This window comes from Balaenoptera acutorostrata, chromosome 13 (genome assembly GCF_949987535.1).
Source record: "Balaenoptera acutorostrata chromosome 13, mBalAcu1.1, whole genome shotgun sequence".
Lineage (NCBI taxonomy): Eukaryota > Metazoa > Chordata > Mammalia > Artiodactyla > Balaenopteridae > Balaenoptera > Balaenoptera acutorostrata.
The window spans coordinates 86,034,651-86,060,705 of record NC_080076.1 but is presented as its reverse complement, the minus strand read 5'-3'; the positions used below and the strand labels follow the sequence as shown (position 1 = coordinate 86,060,705).

The following is a 26,055-nucleotide window of genomic DNA, read 5'->3' as shown; positions in this document are numbered from 1 at the left end:
TTCCCTGGTGGTGCAGTGGTTAAGAATCCGCCTGCCAATGCAGGGGACACGGGTTCGAGCCCTGGTCCGAGAAGACCCCACATGCTGCGGAGCAACTAAGCCCTTGCGCCACAACTACTGAGCCTGCACTCTAGAGCCCATGAGCCACAACTACTGAGCCCGCGTGCCTAGAGCCCTTGCCCTGCAACAAGCAAAGACACCGCAATGAGAAGCCCACGCACTGCAACGAAGAGTAGCCCCTGGTCACCACAACTAGAGAAAGTCCGCGCGCAGCAACGAAGACCCAGTACAGCCAAAAATAAATAAATAATTTTAAAAAATAATAAATTAAAAAAAATATATATTATTGTGGTTATTTATCAGCTTGCACACCAGTGAGTGCCACAGGCTGGTGCACCACCCCAGCTGGTTGGTAAAATTCACAGCAAACCAGTCACGAGTTAGGAGTCAGGAGAGCTTTTCGGTTATAGTTGTTATTTCTTGTAATTAAGTTGCTTCTTGTTACTGTTCCTGTTGTTGTCTCCTAAAGGTATTTTCAGTGTCAACCCAAATATGGCCTGTTTGCTCCTGTCCACAAAGTGACCAGGATTGGCTTCCCTTCCACCACACCAGCCAAAGCCAAGGCTGCTGCAGTGAGGCGGGTGATGGCGACCACACCCGCCAGCCTGACGCGCAGCCCTTCTGCCTCGTCTCTCAGCTCCATGAGCTCTGTGGCCTCCTCTGTGAGCAGCAAGCCCAGTCGGACAGGACTGGTAAGCCTCCCTTCTCCCGCTGCGTGTCTGTGCATCCCAGGCACTGTAAATGCCCCCCCGCCCCGTCGGTGTGCCTGCTTTGCTTTAGGAGATGTTAAGTCTCCCCTTGCCCTTGTACTAAATGTTCTCTGTAGCTTGTGAAAGTCCTTACAAATTTTGCAACAAAACAAAACAAAACCCTCTAGCAAGAATACAAGTTTGAAATAAAGAATTTTTTTAACAGCCCTTTTCAGGTTCCTTAGACTTTAAGATATCACAGTTCTTGGTGAATCTGTAGTAACTACTACTTAGTCTAACATATGGGATGATTGAGTATTCTGAAATTATTTTGGCATCAGAAGGACAGGAAAATTGGAGGGATCCTTTTCCTCAAGGACCTGGGTCTCTTTCTCTTTGACATCAAACAATTTTAGGAACTACAGTCTTTTGAGAAAAGGCATGTTCTTAGAATTTTAGTATTACGTTCATACAGTCTAACCCACTGAAAGCAGTTAGTGTGTGGAGCGTTCCTGACTCAGGCCAGAGGATGCAGAGGGGAACTTAGGGAACTTGAAAGGATGCTAGGAAAAGCCATGTTTTGTTTTGTCTCCATCTTCCCCTTCCCCCACTCCCTCTTACTTTCTCCCTCTCTTTCCCATTTAGATCAGCAAGAGAAAATCATCAGAATCAAAATAGGCAGCATCTCATTCTGTTTGTTAATGTCATGCTTGTTTTTAGCGTCAAAGCAATGACTTTTTTGGCTTCGCCCCCCTCCCACCCCTGCCCTTTAGTTTATTCACTTGAAGTGAGGCAAATACTGTTTAAGTTTGAAGTGGCAGTATGAGGTTGTACTCCAGACTGAATTCAGGATCTCTGCTTTATGACGATGAACTACAGACGGGAGTTAGAATGTGAAGTGTCATGATCGGGCAGTAAGGCTGCTGGCCCTTGATCTCGTTTTGCCTTCTCTCCATTGACCTTGGGCAGGGAAGGCAAGGGCTGGCCCTTGATCTCATTTTGCCTTCTCTCCATTGACCTTGGGCAGGGAAGGCATCGGCGGAAGCATCTTTCTTTAAAGTAGGGGTTATGCTTCTCTGGACTTTGTTCCTCTTATGTTCAGGTAAAATAAATAACCTGCTTGGACTATGTCATTTTGCATATAAAAGTCTGCATCTTCAACAGAAAAATTACAAATGGACTTATGAGAAAAGCTTGTCAAGAACTTTTTGAATGTTTGAGTGAAATGGATGAAGAAACCCCTCTGTTTGGACGAAGCCTTGTTCAGAGTGGGGTCAGCAGACTCTAAAGTGGACATCGAGTTTACTAATCCAGGAACAATTCTGTGGAAGTATCTACTCTGGATTAGGAATTATTTCTTGTGTAATTTTTATTACGTTGTAATTAAGTGTCCATTTCTTTGGAGATACCCAAGCCCTCCCTGCTCCCCCAACCCGTCCTCTTACTTTTTAGAACAGTTCTGATTCCTCTTAGTTCACCTCATTTTCTTTTGAAGAAAACTAGCAAAAGAGAAATGAGTCTCCTTGCCTTCTAAAACAGCTTGTTTTTGTATCTCTTTATATAGAGTGGCTATAGTTTCTAAACCAAAAATCACCATAAAAGAATATACCAAAAATACAGAGTAATTGAAAGCGTGACTTCTTAAAAATGCATCTCAACAATGTGTGATCCCTTGTATACATATATATAAAAAAGTGGGAACATTCCTTAATGCAGAATGATCTTCTGAAAGAATTGAGTACAGAGGTGCCCAACCTTTCTGGTTCCACAGAACCTTTAGAGTCTCAGTTATTTTTTCACGGTGCCTGTAGGCCAAAAGAAATAGCTAACAGTTCTGTTTATTAAGTAGTTAGGTCCAAACAACTTAATATTTATGTCCTAACAATTTAGTAGCTCTTCAAAAAAAAAAAAAGGTTCACATTAATTGAAAGGAAAAAGAATATTTTTAATTCATTCTTAAATAACCACAATGAATTAGTATTAGGTTGCATGCTCTTCTTGGGCACTGCATATCCTGTCAGACCTTGGACTCTTCCTGGACACTGACACCCTCACTTCCTGTGCCACATTGGCTTTTGCACAGGACTTGCTTTTGGTCTGGAAGTGGCCAAAACCCGGCTTCGGAAAGACATGACGTTGCGGAAGGGAATGTAGTACAATCCAAGGTTGAAACTGAATCGCCTCCAGCTGGTAGTTTGCATGGTATCCAACAGGTGTCGCTCTGTTTCCTTGTGTTTCCCTGTGAGTTTGCTGCAGTACCCTGGGGTGTACCTCTGCGCAGGGTTTGGGAACCTCAGATTTAGTGTATTCAGGAAGAAATGTTAGTATGAGAAAGTATAACCGCATAGTAAAATTGGAAAATCAAGGTCAGATGGTTAAAAGAGAGAATAGGAATGCCCCTCCCCCCCATATATTTAAGTAAGTCAAGAAATTTCACTAAATAGAAACAGCGAAGGACAATTTGGGTTTACTTTACTCTCATAGTTGCCAAATCGCCTAACTGTGAACTGACAGCAGATCGTCACTGTCGGTCTGCGTCCTGGCCGGGGGCTCAGGTAGACGGGGGACGAGGAGAGCCTTCAAGCAGCAAGTGAGGCTTTGACTGCAGAGGATGAAGTCAAGCGGCGTTGACCTAGAGCCAGTGATTGCTAAGTAAATGGCCTTGGACAGACGCTTGCCAGGGGATGCGGCCTCTTCTGGACCACCTCCCAGCCCCCTGGAGCCCAGCTTGGAAGAGTGTTACTCAACTTGCCCACATTACCTATTCACATTTAACGGAAGGTCATGTCCTCTGTGTTTTTACATGACGATTAGCCATCTTGAGGAGGTATCTGGTGTGTGAAACAGCAAAGATTAACAGGTGACAGCGCTGAAACACGTTTTCTCCACGCCTCACCCCACCACTCTTTCTCCCTCACCTCTTGTTTTGCCCCCGTTCCCTCTCCAGTCCCCATTTTTTCTCCCTCCTTCCTTCCCCTGCTTCTCTTTCTCCACAGATTTATCTCCCCCCCCTTTTCTCTCTCCCATGCCCTTTTTCCTCCTTTCTCTTACGTGTACTTGCACACTCATTCACCCACTCACGCATGCTTTTGAAGGCACATACAGGTTTCCTTTTAATCTTTTGTCTCTATACGTTTTTCTGGTGACTGGGATTCAGGTCCTCATGGCTGGATTCCTGGGTGAAATCACCTCTGCCTTTCATTTTGAAAGAAAGATGAAGAAAATCCTGACAGAGATCCAACTACGTAATCAGTTGAAAGAAGGTTTGTGACTCCAGGGGTGACCTCTTGGTCACGTAATGGTATTTAGAAGCTTAAGAAGTTGAAAAAAAGGTCTAATCCCGAACTCTAAGGATCAAAAGATTGGCCAAACTGTCATAACAAGAAGATAACTATTCATGAAGCTCAGGCCGAAATGGAATCTAGAGAAGCTTGTTACCTGGGTTCTGAGGAATTTTTTAGATTCCTACCCGGCCCCGTCAGCCGAGCTCAGGGCACTTTGCTTTTGAGCCACTTCTTCTAAACATCTTCCCGGTTGTTCCATGGCTTCTTTACATTGCTGGGTTCTTTGTGAAACTGACAGACAGGAGGCACACGCTGTCTCGTTTCCTCGATGAAAAGCCCTTCCTAAGCCTTGGCAAGCCTGCGAGCTGGGGCAGCGCTTTTGCTTTGCCGAGGAGACACCTGCCTGCATGCACCGCTCCCTCCTTGCGTCCCTGATAGCGTCATCGCCCTTCACTTCTTTAACTTTCCTTTGCAGTTGACCGAAACCTCCTCCCGTTACGCCAGGAAGATCTCCGGCACCACTGCCCTCCAGGAGGCCCTGAAGGAGAAGCAGCAGCACATTGAACAGCTGCTGGCTGAACGGGATCTAGAGAGGGCGGAGGTGGCCAAGGCCACGAGCCACGTGGGGGAGATAGAGCAGGAGCTAGCTCTGGCCCGGGACGGACACGACCAGGTGAAGTCTGGCACTGACCTTGTTGCAGAGATGGTGACAGGTTCTAAGCTGATCTTGTCTCAGAGACCGTGATGGTTTCTAAATTGAGGGAGGAGGTTGAACGGTGTACCCGGTGCTTGGAGCCGGGGAGCTGGTCTCGAGAGCACTGGAAAGGAGCGTAGATGTCTCTGCTGGGCTTGTTTGGAAGCTGTGCCCTGGGGTACCAATTTGCATCATCATACAGATTTTGAATTTCTGTTCTTCTCGAGTCTACTGCACTCTTTTGGTCTTTACATCCAGGTCTCTTGGCCTGTCTGTGTCAGGTGAGCTTGTGTACTAGGACCTTACCAGTGGTGACAGCTCCTGTTTTGTAGATTATGCTTTGTACGAGTTTCAGCTCAGAAAAGATGAGCGTTGTTTTGACATTGCCCCCTATGTCTATACTGGTGTGGATTTTCATCATCTAGCTCCCAGGGGTGCTGCCGAGAATAACCTATCATAAGAGACCATAGAAGGCATTTTAACGCGGAAAGGTTTTTTGAGTAATGCCGACCCACAGTGGTACCACTTAGCCGTAGCTCTTTGGAGGCATCCCTGGGCATGCATCTGGGTCAGGAGGAGGCCACTCACCGACACCCTTGCCTTCCCCAGCATGTCCTGGAATTGGAGGCCAAGATGGACCAGCTGCGAGCAATGGTGGAAGCTGCTGACAGGGAGAAGGTGGAGCTTCTCAACCAACTTGAAGAGGAGAGAAGGTGACCCTAAACTGTCCTCCTTTTAAACAGCCTTCGGGAGAACTTGCCCATCAACAGCCTTGTTGGTGTCAAACCCTTAGAACCAGAACCAAAGGACTCTCTGTGTGTTCAGTGGAGCTTGAACTCCTCATGCTGTGTGAGGAGGGTTTGCTTTGATTTGACTTTTTTTGAGAAGTTTGGAACCAGCTAAATGTGCCCTGATTAATTTAACAACTATTTATTGAGCACCTACTGTGTGCCAAACATCCTCTAGAGGATGGCCTGAGTCAGTTCGTTCAAACCCAGCTTCTACCTAGGGCCACTCCTGGAAAAAGGATTTTCTAGGCCCAGTTACCTGGTATTTATGAAACACCTTCTGCATATCTAGTGAAATCGTATTGTGTCTGGGGGGTGACAGAGGGACCCTGACCTCAGGAAACTCACTACCTTTATAGGAAAACAAAAACTCTCAATTAGAGAATTATCCAGGTCAGGATGAAATCAGGTGCTAAACTGTGTGAGACAGAGAAAGCAAGTTTGATTCTTATAAAAGGTCTTTTGAGGCCGTGAGCGAACAAGATCTCTGGGAAGAGTGTCTGCGTGGAAACGATTTGACTGTCTCTGGGCTCTGGGACGTTGTTTGTCCTCGGTTACACTTAATGCCATCTCCTGTCATTTCTGATCACAGCGATGTCATGCAGGGGTCTTTAGGATGGTCACGAGCACTGCTGCGCTGGGGGATACAGGGGGGTAATAACAGTGCCTTACCAGGGAAATGGCTGTCCCACTGGAGAGAGAAGCACTTTACACAGGAAGTTCTCCTTGCATCCTAAAAATGGCTACGAGTGAGCGAGACATAGTGACAGACCCTTCCAGGCCCTTCTGAAGGCCAAGGCATCTGCACCACTTGCTTCTGTTTTTAAACCGGCTCTTGCTCTGCTGACTTCTGGGCAGTAGAAATGTCCCCCAGCTCTCCAGTAAGCTTGAGGGCTTTAACCTATGATTATATTTCTGACTTAACTGAGTAGAATTTTTTTATTCTTAATTTTGTTAGAAATGCTAGTGAATTTGAAAGATTTTTTTTTTTTTTTTTTTTGCATGTAGGTCTGTCCTCCTTTTCTTCCTTCTCTTACATCCAATTTTGTAAAGATTCACAATGTGGGTGTTACCCAGATTTTGTAGATCTTCCTAGTATCCTATTTCATTGACTTTGTGATGGCATTAATTGAAACCCACATGCCATATCAGAGGTTTTTAAATGTGAAAAAGAAGTGTGCATTTTAGAGGCAAAGAAATAGTATCCTTGATTGCCTCTCTCCCAAATTATTCACAGCCTTATTCTCCCACTCTTGGAACAGGTACTCATGTTGTCCTAGGGATCTCTGCATGGGTAGTATCTCTGCTAACCTCACCCTAGAATGCCTGATGTGGGGTGGTATAAAGAGAGATTTGTTTTCTGTGCCACTTTCCCCTGTGTTCTGTTATTGGAAAGTAGAAATTATAGACTTCCATTCTCAAACCTGTTTCTGTGGTAATCAAACCTTTTCCTTTCAGGCTGATCTTGTCTTTTTTTTTTTAAAAACTTTTTTTTTTTTTTTTTTTAAATAGGGAACATTTTCTTTTTTCAAATTTTATTTATTTATTTTATTTATGGCTGTGTTGGGTCTTCATTTCTGTGCGAGGGCTTTCTCTAGTTGTGGCAAGTGGGGGCCACTCTTCATCGCGATGCGCGGGCCTCTCACTATCGTGGGCTCTCTTGCTGCGGAGCACAGGCCCCAGACGCGCAGGCTCAGTAATTGTGGCTCACGGGCCCAGTTGCTCCGCGGCATGTGGGATCTTCCCAGACCAGGACTCGAACCCGTGTGCCCTGCATTGGCAGGCAGATTCTTAACCACTGCGCCACCAGGGAAGCCCCTGATCTTGTCTTGATTAGATCCATTTCTGGTGGCTGTGACCTGGGGAACCAGTTGCTTTTTCTCAACTCTTACCTCATCCCTTCTGGAATCCATACCTGGATAAAACTTTAGAGTTTCCCAAGTAGAGAAGAGCTCTTAGATTTATAAACCAGAGGCTTAAAGATGCATTTCTTTATTTTCTATGTCTCTAAGGCATTTCTTTCCATCATCATCTGCTAAATTCATCAGGGCATTGATTATATATATATATAATTTTGAGATAAGGCAGAGGTGTTTCTTAGTTACTTTCTCAGGTGTTTTGTTTTGATTTTATTCCACAGGAAGGTTGAGGACCTTCAGTTCCGGGTTGAAGAAGAATCAATTACTAAGGGCGATCTTGAGGTAAAACCCCACCACCTCTCTACAAGCCTTTATGGGTACAGTATTCAGAAATACGGATAAAATCGTTGTGGTCAGAACAGGCAGCAGAGGGGGCGGCAGGAACCCCGGCCTCTGGCCTGTGGGCTGTGGCTGCCCTCGAACCTGTCACCGTGCCGTCCCGACTCCGGTGACCAAGTAAAATTTTTACTACCCTTTTCTCATGCCTCAGAATTCAAAACCTTGAATTGGAGTTAATCAAGTCATAAATCTGGCAGTGTGTCCTAAGTGAGACTCTACACATTCCTCCGATGATCAGAAATGGCATTTTAAAGAACATTTTTTTATTTCACCATGATAGTTCAGAACAATCTCAGCTTTGCTTTTCAGTTGAGCAGGATAAATCCTTTATAACCCTACAGACAATAAATGTATGTTCTAGTCATTGATTTTTTTTTTCTGGTAATTACCAGAAAAAGAACAATTTTATTTCAACTTCTTTTATTCCATGGCATATTTTAAATTCACAGAGATTTACCTTTAGCCTCAAGTTTCTCTCTCTTAACAGTCATTCATGTTAGTTTTTTAATAAGACACCAGAATTAAATGGTTTCGATGCTTTTCAAACCACTGCTAGATGTATGACAAATATATATTTAAAATTTTTCAAATTTGCAGATTTTTTGGTACTTTAATCTGTAATATTTTAGTAAAAGTTTCACTTGTCTGTGCAGTTCTCAGAATATGCATTTTTGCTACTGTTGCAATTTTAGTCTATTGATTGCCCCCACCATGCTTCAATTTCAAGAGCCCTTCCAAATAAGAACTCTGATTTCTTTGGGAATAAATGTATCTTTACAGTCAATGAAGAATAAAGGAAACATATTCTGAGTTCTAGTTTTATAAGGCCCAGAATTTATTGGATTATCAGTAATTTGATGAGTATCGTCCTCCCTCATTTCATGTAGAATCACAGTCGTTTAGCTGACTTTTGTGTTGTTCTCATCCATTTAAAAACACCCCAGAGTCTCATTAGAAGTTTCATATCATCATCTAATTCATGTCAAATACAGCCTATGATGTTTTGAGGAGGGGCAGTTAAAATATTTACATCAGCACTAGGCTAGGATAGTCTGTCTGGTAAACTTGTAATTAATCAGAGTTATTTTGAAACCCTAACACATATTGAAACTTTAGTTGAATCTCTCTTTTGTTGTTAATTTTTTTATTTTTTTACTGATAGCAAAAGAGCCAGATTTCTGAAGATCCTGAGAATGTAAGAGGGCACTTAACTGTGTGGATATTTCCCTTGTTAACACAGATTGATTACAGATTAAAATGCTTATTGATATACTCAAATACTAACTGCATAATCTGATCTTGAGACATTGTCCTTAATATTTCTGTGCATGTGGGCTTTCAAAGCAGTTACATTTGAATCCTGAAGAAATTGTATGTAATGACTAAGTTCTGTAAACCCATTTGTTTAACACATAGGCACATATTTCTTCTATAAAGAATTTCGGCAAAAAGAAAGAAAAGAATTTTGTATGGGGCCCGGCCTTCTTCCCTTAATTCATAATGCCTTCTAGTTTTAATAGAATTATTCCAAAATAGATGATACCTGACTGAAACATATAACATATTAGATGAAGTTGTTACAGAAATTTTGGGGGAAAGTTTCCCCAAGTTTAATTTATTCCCATGAAAATAAAGGAATCGAGTCCCAGACTGATTGCCTTTTGTTTGCGCGCCCACTGCTGGCCAGTGGCTGCCAGTGCAGCTGACGAGAAATTCAAACTTCAGTTTTGTTGGGGCAGTGCTTTCCCTAGTTTGAGGCTAGAGGCAAGCATTCTTCAGTGAAGACGTTGTGTATTTTAAATTTATTTTTCTTGAAGCGAGATTTTTCTAGTAGCAGTGCCACTAGGCACGGAGGTGTATTTTTTTTCCTTCCTCCCTCTGTTTAGGATCAAACACCCAATTCAGATGGTACCAGAGTGGCCTCAGAAGCACGGCTTCTCGGCGTACCCTGCCAGCTGAGATGCCAATTGAGAAAAACCTAAAAACTTCTTCCTTTGAGGTACCACCACAAGAGAACAAGATTAAAACAAAGAATTTTTCTTCCCACCACCTCCCGGCTGCTGAACTAGACAACTCGAGACTGAACTTTTTAAAAAGCCTCCGTTCTGAAGGTCTCCTTTTTGTGAAGCTCCTTCAGTGATCTGGGTCTCTTCCCTGCTTCCAAAACAGGCTCCTGCTACCTCCGGAGCCAGTCTGCATGGGACTCCCTCCCGCCTCTCCTGTGCGCTTCTCGCGGAGCCTTGGCTTTCCCTCTCAATCCCCTGCCCCAGGGCTCTCCTCTTGGGATACTCTGTCCTATTCTAAGAAAGGAATCATTTTAATGGGAGGGTTGTCCTGTTCAGCATAACGTTTTTACCACATACCATGGAAGGGAAGCAGATCACTAGCTTCCTTGCTGGTAGTTGACCAAGTACAGCTGTTAGAGCCCAGATCATTCGTGTGCACTCTCACCAGTCAGGAGGCACCTGGAGGATCTCGGAATGGGGAGAAGATCACATTCAGTGGGTATTTGCTTTTTATCTGGAAGTAGTGACCTTTCACCCAGAGGACACTGAACTCAGTGTCAAGGGAAGAAATGTTCCGTTGGCTTTGGCTTCTTCCTGTTAATTTTGGATTTCTGTTCTTGAGGCTGTGACCCCAACTGTGTAGATCTGGATTAGATTCTTTTCTTGTAAAAGCAGGTAAATTGAACAACCTCTGTCTAAGGTACATATGGACGAAGGGGACTGCCCAGACAATTAGGTTTTGAATTTTATTTCATTATTTTTGTTGAATGTAAAGAGCTGAAGCAGGTGAAGAATTTTTACAAAAAAATTTTTATTTACTTTTTAAATATTCTGTGATTTTTTTTTATACCTGATTCACAAGCAAACTGACCTCTTGAATGCACTGAAATCCCCAGAGTACCACTGGAGTGAGCAAAGATGTTTATAATGTAAAACATTCCACCTCCTCGTGCTTAAGCTTTGCACTCCTTTCTGTCACTTTAGAGTTTGTTGTCATTTCCTTGTTGCCCTTAATTGTCCAGATTGATAGATCCGACCAGTTGGAACCAGAAAATAACTAGAAGCTGCTGGGAGCAGCTCTGTCAACAGGTTTTATCAGTTGATTATGTTGATAACCTCTTGGGTGGGAGAGGTGAGTGGGGAAAGAGGTCCATTCAGACTGACCTAGGTTATTTCAAATTGATTAAGATTCTGATGCACTTAAGCCTGTTAGAAAGAGGTCGCCCTCTGGCTTCTCCATCAGCTTCCATGTAAGTAAGTGATGATGGGGAGTCTGGGGTTTTGAAACATGTGAAGACCTTACCGGCTCTTTTTGCATCGAGTTGAAACTCATGCCTTTCTGTTGAGTCACCATTTCTTACCTCTGAACTGAGAAGAATGAATAGTCTTAGGGTCAAGATTATGAGCCCCTTACCAGATGCAGTTCAACTTTTCTCCTGCTCTGAACCTCAGGGATGGAGGCCCTCAAGCATAATTATTACTGAATTTTCTCTTTTAAATCAGATCCCCCCCCCTCTTTGTTTTCTGGCAACAGTCTTTGGAAAGTCCACCCTTGGAAGGAAATGAGAGCTTTAGTGGATCCTCGCCTGTCATATATGGGAATGTTGCTAAGAATCTCACTCATCTCAGCAAAAGGCCACTGGTGTGATTTCCTTAGCTCTAGGTCCTAGATTTCCTTCGTTAGGTTTAATACTTGACCCTTGCTCACGTCAAATTGTACGCCAAAGTGCAAAGATCTGCTGTAGGGACTAACTGAACACTTATAGACTTATGACGTTATCTTTTCCATATTTGGGTGATAATGATCATTTTGAGGGTCAATTTACTTTTTAAGTCACTGAGTCAGTTACATACACATTAATGTCAAGTCGCGGTTGTGGGGAGGAGGGAACATGATAGATTAGAGGAATATTAACTATTCTAATGTGTGCTGATAAACTTCACTTATCAATATAACTTATATTCGGCTGCATGCCTCTGACACTTTTCACCTTGCCTCATGCGTTTTCCATTTTTTCTTTCTCAGTAGACTAGCTCGTGTCCCCTGCCCGCCTCATCCTCTCGGCCATAGTGTTCATCCTCACCCCCCAGCCTCTTCACCTCAGTCCGCCCTCATCCCCCCTCCATCACCCTTTCTGTTCATCCTCCGGCGGAAGGTACTGCCGGCTCAGCCTGCATGCCGCGCCCTCTCCTCCTGCGCTGGCATGTCACGGTGGCACTGTTGTGTTTCTTCCTCTTCCTTTTTGCTGACAGACGCAGACCAAACTGGAGCACGCCCGCATTAAGGAGCTTGAACAGAGCCTGCTCTATGAAAAGACCAAAGCTGGCAAACTCCAGAGGGAGTTAGAAGACACTAGGGTAATGGCTTTCACTATTTAATGAAGCAGACCCATGTTTGCGAACGGTGGACACCGCGGGTGACCGGCCCTGCAGTGGGCCCAAGCCTTGACCCAGTGGTTCGACTCGAGTTTGGCCTTGGCGCCGCCCGGGTGCTCGTGAGTGTAGGCTGACGGGTGGGCACAGGTGTTTTATGTGGAACCTTTTGTCCAAGGTGAAGATTCATTCCCCTTTGGTTAACTCAACCAACATCAAGATCCGAAACTCTGCGACCGTGTAGACTGCATGGACGTCCACAGCTGCATTTGAGGTTCTTTGTATTCATACCGGGAAATAACCTTTCTCCAGTTTGCACCGGCAGTCAGTTGTCCTCTTGTTCTCATATTCCTAGTGGGTTTTCTAAATAATTTTTTGTGGTTTCACTTTAGCTCTCTTTTCCTTCCTTCTTCCCTGGCCTCTTAGGCAAAGGGAATTGAAACATTGGCTCTTTTTGAATGAGAGTTAGGGACTTTCACCCCAGCTGTCTTTTTTTCTTCGCACCTGATCTCTTTGCATTTCTGTTACCCAGTAGGTTAGAATCTCAGGGGTCAGGAGGAAAAAGTGTGTTGGGAACAGAATGGCTTCTTACAACCCCCAGCTCACTGCGTTTGACCCTCGGAGCCAGTGCATTAGTCATGTTTTCACTTATTTATGTATTTAAGCACCCATATATTGCTTACTTTATGCCAGGCACTATTCCAAGCACTTTACAAGTATTAACTTATTCAGTCTCACCACAACCCCAGGGGAGAGGTAGTAGTATTGTCCCCATTTTACAGATGAGGAAACCGAGGCACGGAGAGGTTAAATAATATGTCCAAGGTCACACAGCTAATAGAGATAGTGGGGCCAGGATTTGTATTTGGGCCATTTGACCCCAGAGTCTGTGCTCTTAACCACTACAGGATGGAGTCTGTCTATTATGGAAGTAGTTTTGTGATAAAAGATTTAAGAACTAATCTGAGTCACATATAAGAAAACATGTATGTATTATATACCTTTTAAATCACAAATTTGATTGTTAATAGCTAAATCACCCAGATCCTTAATTTTAAAATTTCAAAAATTATTCTGTCTCTGATGAAATTTGGTATCCTGATTTTTTTCCTTTTGAATTATTAGTATTTGTAGAAATTTCTCTTCTTGAGAAATCATTGATCTAAAAAAATCTAGAAAATCGAGTAATTTTTCTTCTCTAAGTCATGAGTTTGTATTTTTTAAGAGAAAGAAAATGTTCTCAGTCGGCCTCAAAACTAAAGATATCGTCTGTGTATTTGGTAAGAAAAAAAATCCTGGTAGTTTGGTGCCGTTTCTTTGTTACCCGAGAGCCAAAGACTTGATCTGGGAAATACAAGGGACTAATAGTAAGACTGAGCTCCCGTGCTGTGGCTGGCTATTGAAGTAAGGATGTTTTTTTTTTTTACTTCTGAACAAATCTCCCTTACAGCTTTGTCAGCAAACAATTTTGATTTTTTTTGTTTTTGTTTTCTGTGGAAAAGAAGGCATCCGTTCACAGCATGGTTTATTTAAGTATTTCAGATTCAAGCAAGCTGTCATCTTCCTATAACAAGCCTTGTCTCCTGTCGATCCTCACTCTTGGTTTGCCAAGTGTGCAACTAACCACTGACCCATCTAAGTTTCCCATCACCTGCATTCCTTTTTGGGAAGCGCTTTAGAATTCCTCTAAGCCAGTAAGCCCAGTTTATAAACAGTGTGCTTGGCGCTGTAGAAACATTAGCAAGAATAAGAAATGATACCTGGCTTTTATGGTGGGAAAGGCAGACACATAGATAGTTTTGCCTGAGGGCAGATTTTGGGAAATAAAATTAAAAAATGGAAGTGCTGTGAAAATGCTGCATAACCACACTATTTATTATTTTCCCTTATTTTTTACTTGGTATTTCCTCAGTTTGACGGTTTTGTTGTGACTGATTAAGAATTAGTGCCCTGTTGGATTCAAGTTATTTATGTTGTGAACCTTGTAGCAATGGGGTTTAATAATGCACCTTATCTGTGGACTCCCCACCTCCACCCCAGAAAAAACTATGTAAATGAATTAACGTCTTTGAAGCACCTATAACCCTGAAACAAAACAATTATAGCCAGCTCTGAAATACTTAATGATTTGATCATGCAGTTTTGGAGCCCCAAGTGCTTTATTTTCTTGTTCTTGGTGGACACTTTAGTCTTTATCCATCTCACAGCCTGTAGGTGGACAGAGGGGCTGAAGGAAAAACACACCCATTACCTTCTGTCCCAATAAAGGCAGTGAGGGAGTGGAGCCTTCACTCCGGAGGACTTTTGATCCATGAAATTTGGGATTCACTGATGTCTTTAAATCATTCAAGTTCCCTTCTATTTCCCAGGTTAGTCCAATAATTAGTTTTTATGCCCAAAGCTACCATTTCCCACATATTTTGTATACTAAACTTACTGAGTAACAGCAGAGGGAAATAACTTCCTAAGAACAGAAGGACGCAGGTTAGGAAAGTGTTTTTCCTCGTCCTGGGGGTATGAGTTTAAATAGCAGCATATTCCCGGGTTCTGTCCCAGAGCTCAGGTAGAATCAGCACTCGTGGGAGGAACTGGGCCTGCACCGTAGACACACGTCCCAGGCAACTCACACGCACACTAAGGTCGGAGAACCACTGGGTTAGGGGAGCGAGACATGTACGTCAAGATGGTGAAGGAATTATAAAATCTAAAAGGGAGAGGGACTCTGTATAAGATTCTTATGTATCATTGCAGGTAAGTAATCATTCTTTCTTTGTCCTTTTTAAAAAAGGTTAGTAAATTAGTTCTTCTTTATCCACTTGAGGCTTTTATTCTACAGTTGTCGTGGTATTCACTGAAACATTTCATAGATATTTTTACACCTTTAACACCAGTGCTATCCAACAGAATTATGACATGAGCCACATATATATAATTAAAAATTTTCTGGTACCCACATTAACATACTTTTTTAATATGTAAAAAGGAGCAGGTGAAATTAATTTAATCATATATTTTATTTATTTAAACCAATATATCCAAACTATTATCACTTCATCATGTAATCAATATAAGAAATTATTGGGAATTCCCTGGCGGTCCAGTGGTTAGGACTCCGCGCTCTCACTGCTAAGGGCCCAGGTTTGATCCCTGGTCAGGAAACTAAAATCCCATAAGGCACGTGGTGTGGCCAAAAAAAAAAAAAAAAGAGAGAGAAAGAAATTATTAACAAGATATATTCTGTTTTTCCCGAGTCTTCATTATTTGATGTATATTTGACACTTGGAGCCACGTTTCAAGGGCTGAGTAGCCACGGGTGGCTAGTGGCTGCTGTACGGGACAGCACACTTGTGTAAAGTCACTTCCATCAGCTAGACAAACGTTCATACACCTTGGTTGAAGTAGGCAAAATAAGGATTCTTCTTCCAGAAGGCAGATGTAAGAGAACCTTGAAAGGTACTGTTTCTATTAACTTACTACAGTTAATGGGTACTTTCCTGATTAAGGTTCTTTAAAGGGAAAAGAAATATTTTGGGGGTGAGTTAAACTCAATTTTATTTTCCTTTAGCATCTCAAAATGGTGAAAAGTTTGCCAAAGACTATAAATTTGATTTGGAGCTCCCGGAACTGGGCTTAAGCCGTTATCACAACTAGATTAACACATAGACATTCTTGGTGGCTTGACTGCTGCCTGAGCTGGGGTAGTTACTAAAGATCTTTAAGGTTAAAGAGAATCATCAGTGATTTGTTATTTAAATGATCTCTCTTTCTTTGCTGATACTAGGTGGCCACAGTGTCAGAAAAGTCCCGCATAATGGAACTAGAAAAAGACCTAGCGTTCAGAATACAGGAAGTAGCTGAGCTGCGAAGGAGGCTGGAGTCCAGTAAGCCTGCTGGGGATGTTGACATGTCACTCTCCCTTTTACAAGAGATAAGCGCTTTGCAAGAAAAGTTAGAAGCCACCCATACTGACCATCAGAAAGAAATCACTTCTCTGAAGGAGCAATTTGGAGCCCGGGAAGAAACGCATCAGAAGGAGATAAAGGCTCTTCAGGCCACCACAGAGAAGCTTTCCAAAGAGAACGAGTCACTGAAAAGCAAGCTTGATCACGCCAACAAGGAGAATTCGGACGTAATAGCTCTGTGGAAGTCCAGGCTGGAGACCGCCATTGCATCCCACCAGCAGGCGATGGAGGAGCTGAAGGTGTCCTTCAGCAAGGGGGTCGGCACGGAGACGGCAGAATTTGCCGAGTTAAAAACGCAAATAGAGAAAATGAGACTAGATTACCAGCACGAAATAGAAAATTTGCAGAGTAAACAAGACTTGGAAAGGTCTGCTCACACTAAAGAGCTCGAAGCCCTGAGGGCTAAACTGATGAAAGTCATGAAAGAGAAAGAGAACAATCTGGAAGCCATCAAGTCGAAGCTGGACAAAGCGGAAGACCAGCATCTAGTAGAAATGGAGGACACCTTAAACAAATTGCAGGAAGCTGAGCTAAAGGTAAAGGAGCTAGAGGTACTACAAGCCAAATGCAATGAACAAACCAAGGTTATTGATAATTTTACATCACAGCTCAAGGCTGCCGAAGACAAGCTCTTGGATCTTGATGCTCTTCGGAAAGCCAGTTCCGAAGGTAAATCGGAAATCGAGAACCTTAGACAGCAGCTTGAGGCAGCTGAGAAACAGATTAAAAATTTAGAGATCGAAAAGAATGCTGAAAGTGGCAAGGTTTGTATCAACATCCTCCATCTTTTTCTTTTCCATTTCTTGTTCTTATTTTGCATTGTATCTTATTTTTCAGTTGAGGTAATTCATCCTCCAGATTCTTGACTTAGTTAAAACTGGTGCTAACGAATTTCCCAGTTGAGTATAGTATCTTCTGAGTATTTCGAGTATGGTTTCATCTGAGGAGGTTAGAGAAAATAATGGCTCAACTCTGTTAATTGATCCTGGTTTCCTAGTATCTGAATACTTTATTACTATATCTCTGGGCTTGCTGTGATCTCCTGTTTAAGCTTGGTTCCAGTCTATAAACTTTTTAAAATAGAGAACTCCCCAAAAATGATGGCATTGAGGTGAATGAATTGAAAGAATAAGATAGAAACTTGTAAGATCATCTCCTCCTTTCCCACCTACATAACTGCCTTGTCTGTAAGGTTACATGTAAAACAGAATGTGAACTCCGAGAGCACTTGACTGGTGTGAATTAACATGCTATGATGAATAACGTTCACAGCAAAATGAAGGTGAAGAGCCTGGAGCCCTTTGCGTTGCTACTTATGTCTCATTGGAGTTTTTTCTGTGTCACGATGAGAATGTGATCTAGTCCCTGGTTTTTTGAGGAAAGACTGGACAAGTGTGCTTTTGATCAAGGCATAGGAAATGATGTGAGACATTCGCTGGCTACCTTTCTTACTAACTAGCCTTGCTAAATGTCATCTTCATTTTTAAGGATTGTTCAAGGAAGGAACCCTTTTTCCCAGTCCTCCTGCCACTAGTGGAGGCACTGGTATTGATGCTGAATGTTCTGAGCTTTTTGCGGGAGAAGCTGCTCTATTGGCAAAGAAGGAAGGGTTGTGATGGTTAAATGGGGAGAGGTGAAGACAGACAAATGGCAAAAATTGCTAAGTAACATTAGTTGAAGATGACAGTCATAGGAAATTTTTCTCAAATCTCCTCACTTGGTTCTGAAATACCAATCAAAACACAAAAATTAAATTAATATGGAATATGCAGCTAATGTGTTGGTCTACTTTTTTTACATTAAGATTTAATGAAAGCCAATTTCTAACGACTGTTGTGTAGTACATTTTTAAAATTTTATTTTTTATTTTAAATGTTGAAATACTTTAAGCGTGTACAAAAATACAGAAAATGAAACACAGTCTGCAGGAATCCACCATTCCTGTCTTAAGGTTTTCTAAAGTCCAGAAGATGAAATTGCTCAACTGTCTCATTTAGAAAGTAAGCATCTGTACTTTCTGCTTTAGAGCATGCTGGCAGTCCAAATTCAGGTATAGAAAAATACTCTTTTGATTATTTAAAATTAGCCATTGGGCAATCTTATCTAGAACTGATTGTATGAAAAGTCATTGGCTTCTTAGAATTAAAGACAAAAAAACCAAAAAAACACCAAAACGACTTTTTACCCATGCCTTTATTCCTTTCAGTTTTGTTTGGTTATGTTTGTATCTCATACATTTTTTTATATTTGTTTTATGTTTTCTTTCTCATTCTGTTTTGTTTCCTTTTGGTCACTGGTTTCTGTACCATGTAACTCTGTATGTTAGGCTAGTAGCATCACCAGAGAGCTGCAGGGAAAAGAGCTAATGCTTAATAAACTTCAGGAAAACTTGAGTGAAGTCAGTCAAGTGAAAGAGGCTTTGGAAAAAGAACTTCAGATTTTGGTAAGTACCTGCTGGGAATCTGAATCTCAGGGTTTCTGGCCATTCAAATTGTTCCCGTTTAAAAAACAAAAACTTCTATAAAGAAAGACATATTGCACCTATTTCCTTTCTCTTGCAAAGTATTGGTTGGTTGATGAATAACTTGAGAGGAATTGGATCAAACCCAAACTAGCAATAAAGGTAAGTATTACTTTTTTTTTTTTAAATCTGTCCTTTGCCTCTGGTAATGCATTGCTTTGGCATGTTATTGACTACTTAGTTTCACCAAACACAGGAACCTTTCAAGTTATATACCCAGCACATTAGGTTTCATATATAGTGAGGTCTCGCCCTATGCCTTGTCCTACCTGCCCTGTGACAGCAAGCCAGCAAGCTCTCCTGGACCATTGGCACCCTCTGTTAGCAAGGCAGGGTGCTGTCTAATTAACGAGTTCACAGAATTCTCTCTTACAGCTCAGTTTATTCCTCCTCAGGAAATTACTTTTCCTTTCATATATATCCTCTTAGCTTAATCCCAGGTTGTAGGACATTTTTTGTCTTTTTCTCAACTGTTCTCCCTTCTGCCTTGCCTCCTACATCAAAAACACAAGCTTAGTCAAGGCTGATAACCACGGGCAGGTGCCAGTGATACCCACACGTCATGGGAAAGGAGAGGCGTAGGCTCATGGAGAAAACTTGATAAGAGGAACATTAGCTATGAAGGGTCAGTTGTCTTGGGTCTTACATGCACCTTCCTGTTCTCCACGTTTTACACTTCTCTGCTAATACCAGTGGTGAATAAAAGTGTTTGATTTTTGGACTTCCCTGGGGGTCCAGTAGTTGAAACTCCATGCTTCTAATTCGGGGACACAGATTTGATCCCTGGTTGTGGAGCTAGGATCCCACATGACACACGGCCAAAAAAAAAAAAAAAGTGATTTTTTTTTTCTTATTTAAATGCCAATATTACATATTTCTACTTTTAAAATGTTAACTATATAGCCGCACTCTTCATTATGGTAGCTACTGTCTATATATATGGCTCTATAAATTTAAATTAATTAAAATTAAATAAAATATAAAATTCAGTTCCTCAGTTGCACTAGCCGTGTTTTAAGTGCTTAGAAGCCACACGTGGCCAGTGGCTGCCAATTGAACAGCACAGTTTCATTGTAGAGAGTTCTATCAGACAGTTATGATACAGCGTATTTCAGCTACATATTGAGAAAAGTTGACCTGGAAATTACCATTTTTCAATATGGTGTCCTTTAAGAAAATGTGTTTTGAGTTTCATGTCATTTCTCTTCCCTCCTCCCCAAACTTTCAGGATGCCTTACTTTTTTTTTAAGTTAGAGTATTCCTCTACGTCCTCTGAAAACATGCCACCTGAGGTCTGGCTTTGGGAGTAACACAGGTGGACAGCTTGTGGGCTTTGATGGACTTGTGGCTTGTGAGCCCATTTTTAAACTAAAATATTAATTAATTAGAAAGACTCATTTAAAAATTCACTTGGTGTATCTAGCTCAAAGTTCGTCTCAGGAAAATCAGGAGAGTGGTTTTATCTTGCCCTCCTGTCATGTTTAGAAAAGATAGTGAGTGAGCGATGGACTTTTTGGTTTAAGGTAGTTGACACAGATCTGGTTTTAAGATACTAGGTTCTGACTATTCTTAGATGTAAAACATTTCAGAACTCAGACCCACAGACATAGAAAACACACTATGGTTACCAAAGGGGAAGGGCTGGGGGGAGGGATAAATTAGGAGTTTGGGTTTAACGTATACACACTGCTATGTACAAAATAGATAACCAACAAGGACCTACTGTGTAGCACAGGGAACTATACTCAATATTTTGTAATAACTTATTAGGGAAAAGAAGCTGAAAAAATATATATGTATAACTGAATCACTTTGCTGTACACCTGAAACTAACCCAACGTTGTAAACCAATTATACTTCAACGAAAAAAAGAAATATTAAAAAAAAACAAATTTCGGAACTCTGTTCACTGTCTCAGGCAGATTTCTGAAGAGAGGTTCTGCTACTTGAGGGTTGCAACATGAAGAAAAGGCATACATGTGGCACCACATGTGTATCCACACATGCATGTACTGACATAAGTGTGCACATCCACACGTGTACAGACATGTGCATACCCACACATGCAGCACACATGCAAACCTCACTCGTGTGTACACGTGCACAGTATGCATATGGTAGTAATTGATGCCTACATGTTTTAAGCGTAAGTTAGCTTTAATGAGACAAAACTAGCAACAAAAAATAGATAATGTTGTAGTCATAGAAACTTTTTATTTTTATAATCTGAAAACTTTCTATTCTGAACGTCCACTTCTTTTTCTTTAGAAAGAAAATTTTGCTGATGCTTCAGAGCAGGCAGTCTCTGTTCAGAGAAGTATGCAAGGTATGTCTTAGCAGAGTATGAGCAGCTCTCTTGTTCTCAAGCTGGAGCTGGCCTTTGGTGCATAAAAATAGATGCTGCCTGTAGCCTAATTTCACCACCCTGGAAGTTCCTGCAGCGCACAGTAATACTGGGTTCCCTTGGCTTCCTGAAGCCTCAAGCTCCCATTCATTCTTTCTTCTTTTTGACTCAAAGCTTGCTCCATATTAAAATGTAGGTGTACTTGGGAAAAGTATTGTCTTACTTAAGCTTAAGTCATTGATAGCTTTATTGAGTTTTAAGTGGAAGGAGGAAAGAGATGCCTGGAAAAGGGATGCCCGGTGCCTGCCTAATCTACAGATTTGGGGAGACAAGAAAGAGTTGCTTGCTTGTTTCTTTAGGTTCGTTATTCAGTGGTTTGATTTGTAATGGGACTCTTTAGTATTCCCGTGATCCCAAATCTCAAGCTTTTGATTTGATTTGGTTTTAAGACAGTCAAGCTTTAGATGGCTTATTAACTATGAAATGTATTAAACTTTTAACTTCATCCCAAATAGAAACTGTAAATAAATTACACCAAAAAGAGGAACAGTTTAATGTGCTGTCTTCTGAATTGGAGAAGTTGAGAGAAAATTTAGCAGGTAAGAAGACGTCTCTACACATTAAATGTAGTAGGCTTCCTAGGATTTGAGATAATTTTAGTGTGTTGTTACAGCATATCTACTATTCAGGCATAAATTCTTCACTCGTGTTATATTGTGATAAAATACTTGTTTGAGGTCTGTAAACCTTAGCGAATTCTCTCTGCTTTGTTTTCAAACAAGTCAGAATCCACCCCATCTCACTACTCCCCCTGCTATCCTTGATCCGAGTCAACCAGCATCTTTAATCGAAGCTGTAGTAACAGCTGGCCACCTGGGCTCCTGCTTCTGCTCTGACCCCTTCAGTCTGTTCTCAGCCCAGCAGCCAGGGGGATCCTTTCAACATCAAGTCAGATCATGTCACTTCTCTGGTCAGAATGGCCCAGTGGCTCCCATCTCACTCACAGTAAAAGCTGTGGTCCTTACTGTCATCAGGTCCTCTTATCTCTATGATTTCATCCTGTACTCTTCTTCCCCTTGTTCCTTCCACTGCAGCCATATTGGCCTCCTTGGTGATACTTGATTGTCGAGCATGTTCCTGCCTCGGGGCCTTTGCACTTGCTTTCCCCTCTGCCTGCATTCCTCTTCCCTCACTTCCCTCAGGGTTTTACTTAAATGTCACCGTCTCAGAGAGGCTCTCGCTAAGATTTTAACCTCCCCGACTCCTTCCTGACTCCTTTCTCCGCTTGTATTTTTTTCCCTCTTAGCACTTAACCACTATCTATTGTACTATTTATTCTCTTTATTTATCTTGTTTATTGTCTGTCTTCTTTGCTAGAATGTAATTTTCATGAGAGCAGGGATTGCTATATGCACATATTCCCAGAGCAAGGCTTGGCATACAGGGTGTAGGTAATACATTTTTGTTGATTATAACACAACAGTGCTATTTTTTTCTATATATATTCAGATATGGAGGCAAAATTTAGAGAGAGAGAGGAAAGGGAAGAACAGTTGATAAAGGCGAAGGAAAAACTGGAAAACGACATTGCAGTAATAATGAAAATGTCAGGAGATAGTTCTTCTCAGCTGACAAAAATGAATGATGAATTACGTCTGAAAGAAAGGTATGTATGAGTATTAATAAGAGCGCCTACTTTGGGTTAGGCCCTGAAGGAAGGTCTGGGTGGGAGGGGAGATGAAATCTTAAGGACTGTTAGGTTTTAAAGTTGCCTGAATCTCATTCTTTCTCTGTTATCGCAGTGTATTGCAGACTTTCTGGTGACTTGTAAAGAAAAGGTAGTAGTTTACCAACGGCAATAGCATCTTTTACAGGCAGTTAAAAATATTTTTAGGGACTTCCCTGGTGGCCCAGTGGTAAAGAATCTGCCTTACAATGCAGGGGATGCGGGTTCGAACCCTGGTCAGGGAACTAGGATCCCACATGCCATGGGGCAACTAAGCCCACGCACCACAACTACTGAGCTCTTGCGCCTCAACTAGAGAAGAGAAATATATATATATATATTTTTAACCTATTTCAGTGGGATGATAGATAACACGTGTGAAGGGCTGATCACGGGCCACACGCTGTGCTAACAGCTTTGTGTAGAGTATATTTTCTAGTTCTCCTAATTAATAATCCTCTGAGGTGAGTGTATTATTGTTCCTATTTTAAAGAAAAGGAAATTGAGGCTTAATGAGGTTAAGTAACTCGCCTGAGGTTTCGGATCTAGGTGGTCTGGTCCCAGAGCCCTTGTTGCTCTTCATCACTACACCCTACTTCCTCAGCGCTAAAGCTTCTTTTATCGTAATCTCTCTTCTCGTCTTTATTCTGAGGCTCTCGTTGCTTTGATTTTTTTTTTCTTTTAATGGCTGCCCTATAAAAATCAAATGTTTATTTTATAAGGCAAAAACTTTTAGAGGACATATTAGCTCTGGTAGACTTCTGATTCTGAAAGTATTAATACTTGGCAGAGTTAGTTTACGTCCAGCCGTGCACTCACGCACGGCTCAGCGTTGGTGGGTGACGGGCAGATGGACCTTGGTTGGCCGACTGTGACAGACCTGCTGTGAGGTGGGCACAGCTGCCCAGGCGGTTGTGGCACAGAGCCTTGGAGAAGTTGCATTTCTGTCGGTGCTTATCCAGAGGCACCGTCCAAGTTTCCTTCCTTTCTCCGGTCCATGAGCCAGCCTTTTCTCCAGGTTGATGGCCCTCGTACATCTCTGTGGGACCACGTGGTTCTCTTTGAGCTAGAACATCACATTATTGTTATTTTCATATCTTCTGTTCTCAAGCGACCCCAAAATGAGTCTTTGATAATCTAGTCTGCTAAAATTTGGAAACCTCAAATACTTACCTCCTCTAATGTGCTTACTTTTCAATCATTTTTCCTTATTGATCTACTGACATAAAATAATAAATGTTCACAGTTAGAGGAGTAGTTACTCTAAGGTATTTGTAACCATCACAATTGTTAAAATTATTCTTCAGGACAAGTCAGTTTTTGTTTTTGTTTTTTGCTTATTTCAGATGTTATTAATTGCTCATAACATTTATAATCATTAAGACAATTATTATTAATATTTTAAAGTACAACTCTAGAATTTAAAGTACTCTTTTGAAAAATCTGATGCCTTGTATTGAAACTTGTTCTAGAAATGTAGAAGAATTACAGCTAAAACTTACCAAGGCTAATGAAAATGAAAGTCTTCTGCAGAAAAGTATTGGGGAAGTAACTCTCAAAGCTGAACAGAGCCAGCAAGAAGCAGCTAAAAAGCATGAGGAAGAAAAGAAAGAACTGCTGAAAAAATTGTCAGACCTGGTAAGGAGAGAATCAGTGGGACTGTTGGCTGGCAGGGGAGGTTGAGGGGCAGAACAGACATGGGCAAATGACTCACTCCTGACTCTGGGTGTCTGCAGGAAAAGAAAATGCAAATGAGCCACAACGAGTGTCAAGAGCTGGAAGCCAGGTATGAAGAAGCCAGTTCTGAGACACAGGCCAAGCATGAAGAAGTGCTGCAGAACCTCCAGAAGATGCTGTTGGACACAGGGGAGCGGCTGAAGGCCGCACAAAAGGAGAACAGTGACTTGCTGCAGGAGATGGAGGAGCTGAGAAGGCAAACCGACAAAGCCAGAGTACGTGGTGGCGAGAATCGTGTGGTCGAATTACAGTTTGCTTGCGTTCCGTGTCAAGGCTGCAAGGGGGCTTAGAAAGCAGCAGCACGTGGGATGGGTTCAGTGGCCGTTACCAGTGTTGGCCCTCAGAGTGCGTGGCAGGAGGGCGAATTACATGTCCTGTATCTTCAAGTGCTTTGTACCAGCCGCTGTTCCTTCTCAGGGAGGGTGATGGCTACAGGTCTTTCCCCCGAATGTACTGTGTGGCCACCACCCCCTACGCGACTTGCTCCCCAGCTGTCACGAAGAGTCTGCTGTTGCCTGACCTCTGTCTGCCTGCCTGTAGTAGACTCTTTGTTGCGGGAAAGCATGTTCCTCTAATCTTGGCCATCTTGCTGCCACCTTGCACCAGGGTTAGGAGAGACATCTTGCAGAAAAGCAAGAGGCAGAGGCCACGTGAGGCAGGTGGGCAGGGAGTGGAGCCTGGTTGGAGGAACAGAGCTCTTAGAGGATAAAGTAGAAGGGAGAGCTCTAGAGAGGGCTCTCGCATGTCCCCAGGAAGGCACTACGAGCTCATCAACAAGGAAGCTGGATTTAAGGGCTGTGAGAAAACATCCTACTGCTAAGTAGAGTAGAACTTGATACACTGATTTTCATTGTATGGTGTCAGGATCGTATCAGTGTCCCAATATGTTTTTTGACTCTGGTAACGTAATGAAGTTCAACCCTCCTAACTCCTATCTAAATTGCTCAAAGAAAAGCAAATACTTGTCTTTAATTATTTTTAATGTGTCAGAGAAATGTTTATATATATATATATGAGTTTAGTAGACAGAAAATAGAAAAAAGCATACATAGGACTTGAAACAGAGCCCATTTAAAACTTATAAAATTAAGTGTAGCATGACATGTAATACATGTCATGTATAAGATGCCTAAATTTTCTTTCTTCTACATGCTGTCCATCAACGCTTTCTCTTTTCCCTGCGATGTGTCTCCAGGTTTATGAGCCGTTTAACAACTGGATATAATTTCCAGAGTTTTTGTCTTTGTGGTTCCCTTTATCTGGACAGACTCTAGTTTTTTAGTGTTTCCGTTGAAATGTTGCAGCCTGCCCAAACCACAGCATTCTAGTGGTTTGTGTGAAGGCTCAGTAATTGTGTTTGTTGTTGTTGTTGTTGTTTTTATAAGGATCATTTGGTTAAAATGCCAGGATTCAGTTCCCGTCAGAGTTGACAGTTCCCCCTCCAGAGTTGTCTGGATCTGGATCTCCGATTTCTGTGAATCTCAATGTTGTCAACAGCAGGGGCTCAACAGACTCTTTGGAGAATCTGATGAAACCTTAAGATATTTTCCCCAGGAAAGCTGGTATATGCCCTCAACCAGTTTTAGATGAAACCTCAGGAGATTCGTGGAGCC

General features: G+C 42.0%; 1 protein-coding gene across 6 annotated transcripts in view; it reads left to right on the top strand.

Annotated features, from left to right (window-relative positions):
• Positions 1-26,055, top strand: part of CLIP1 (CAP-Gly domain containing linker protein 1) — a 126,136-nt gene that overhangs the window by 57,793 nt on the left and 42,288 nt on the right. For 3 of the 6 annotated variants that reach the window (XM_057527297.1, XM_057527298.1, XM_007189576.3), the window contains exons 5-17: positions 530-752; positions 4,509-4,706; positions 5,337-5,440; positions 7,656-7,716; positions 8,936-8,968; positions 12,033-12,137; positions 15,934-16,878; positions 18,441-18,557; positions 20,904-20,961; positions 21,495-21,578; positions 22,489-22,645; positions 24,178-24,343; positions 24,442-24,657. In XM_057527297.1, the coding sequence (XP_057383280.1) occupies positions 530-752; positions 4,509-4,706; positions 5,337-5,440; positions 7,656-7,716; positions 8,936-8,968; positions 12,033-12,137; positions 15,934-16,878; positions 18,441-18,557; positions 20,904-20,961; positions 21,495-21,578; positions 22,489-22,645; positions 24,178-24,343; positions 24,442-24,657 (2,467 nt within the window). The remainder of the gene's footprint in view (positions 1-529; positions 753-4,508; positions 4,707-5,336; positions 5,441-7,655; positions 7,717-8,935; positions 8,969-12,032; positions 12,138-15,933; positions 16,879-18,440; positions 18,558-20,903; positions 20,962-21,494; positions 21,579-22,488; positions 22,646-24,177; positions 24,344-24,441; positions 24,658-26,055) is intronic. The other 3 variants (XM_057527302.1, XM_057527301.1, XM_057527299.1) reach the window with 2 other exon arrangements.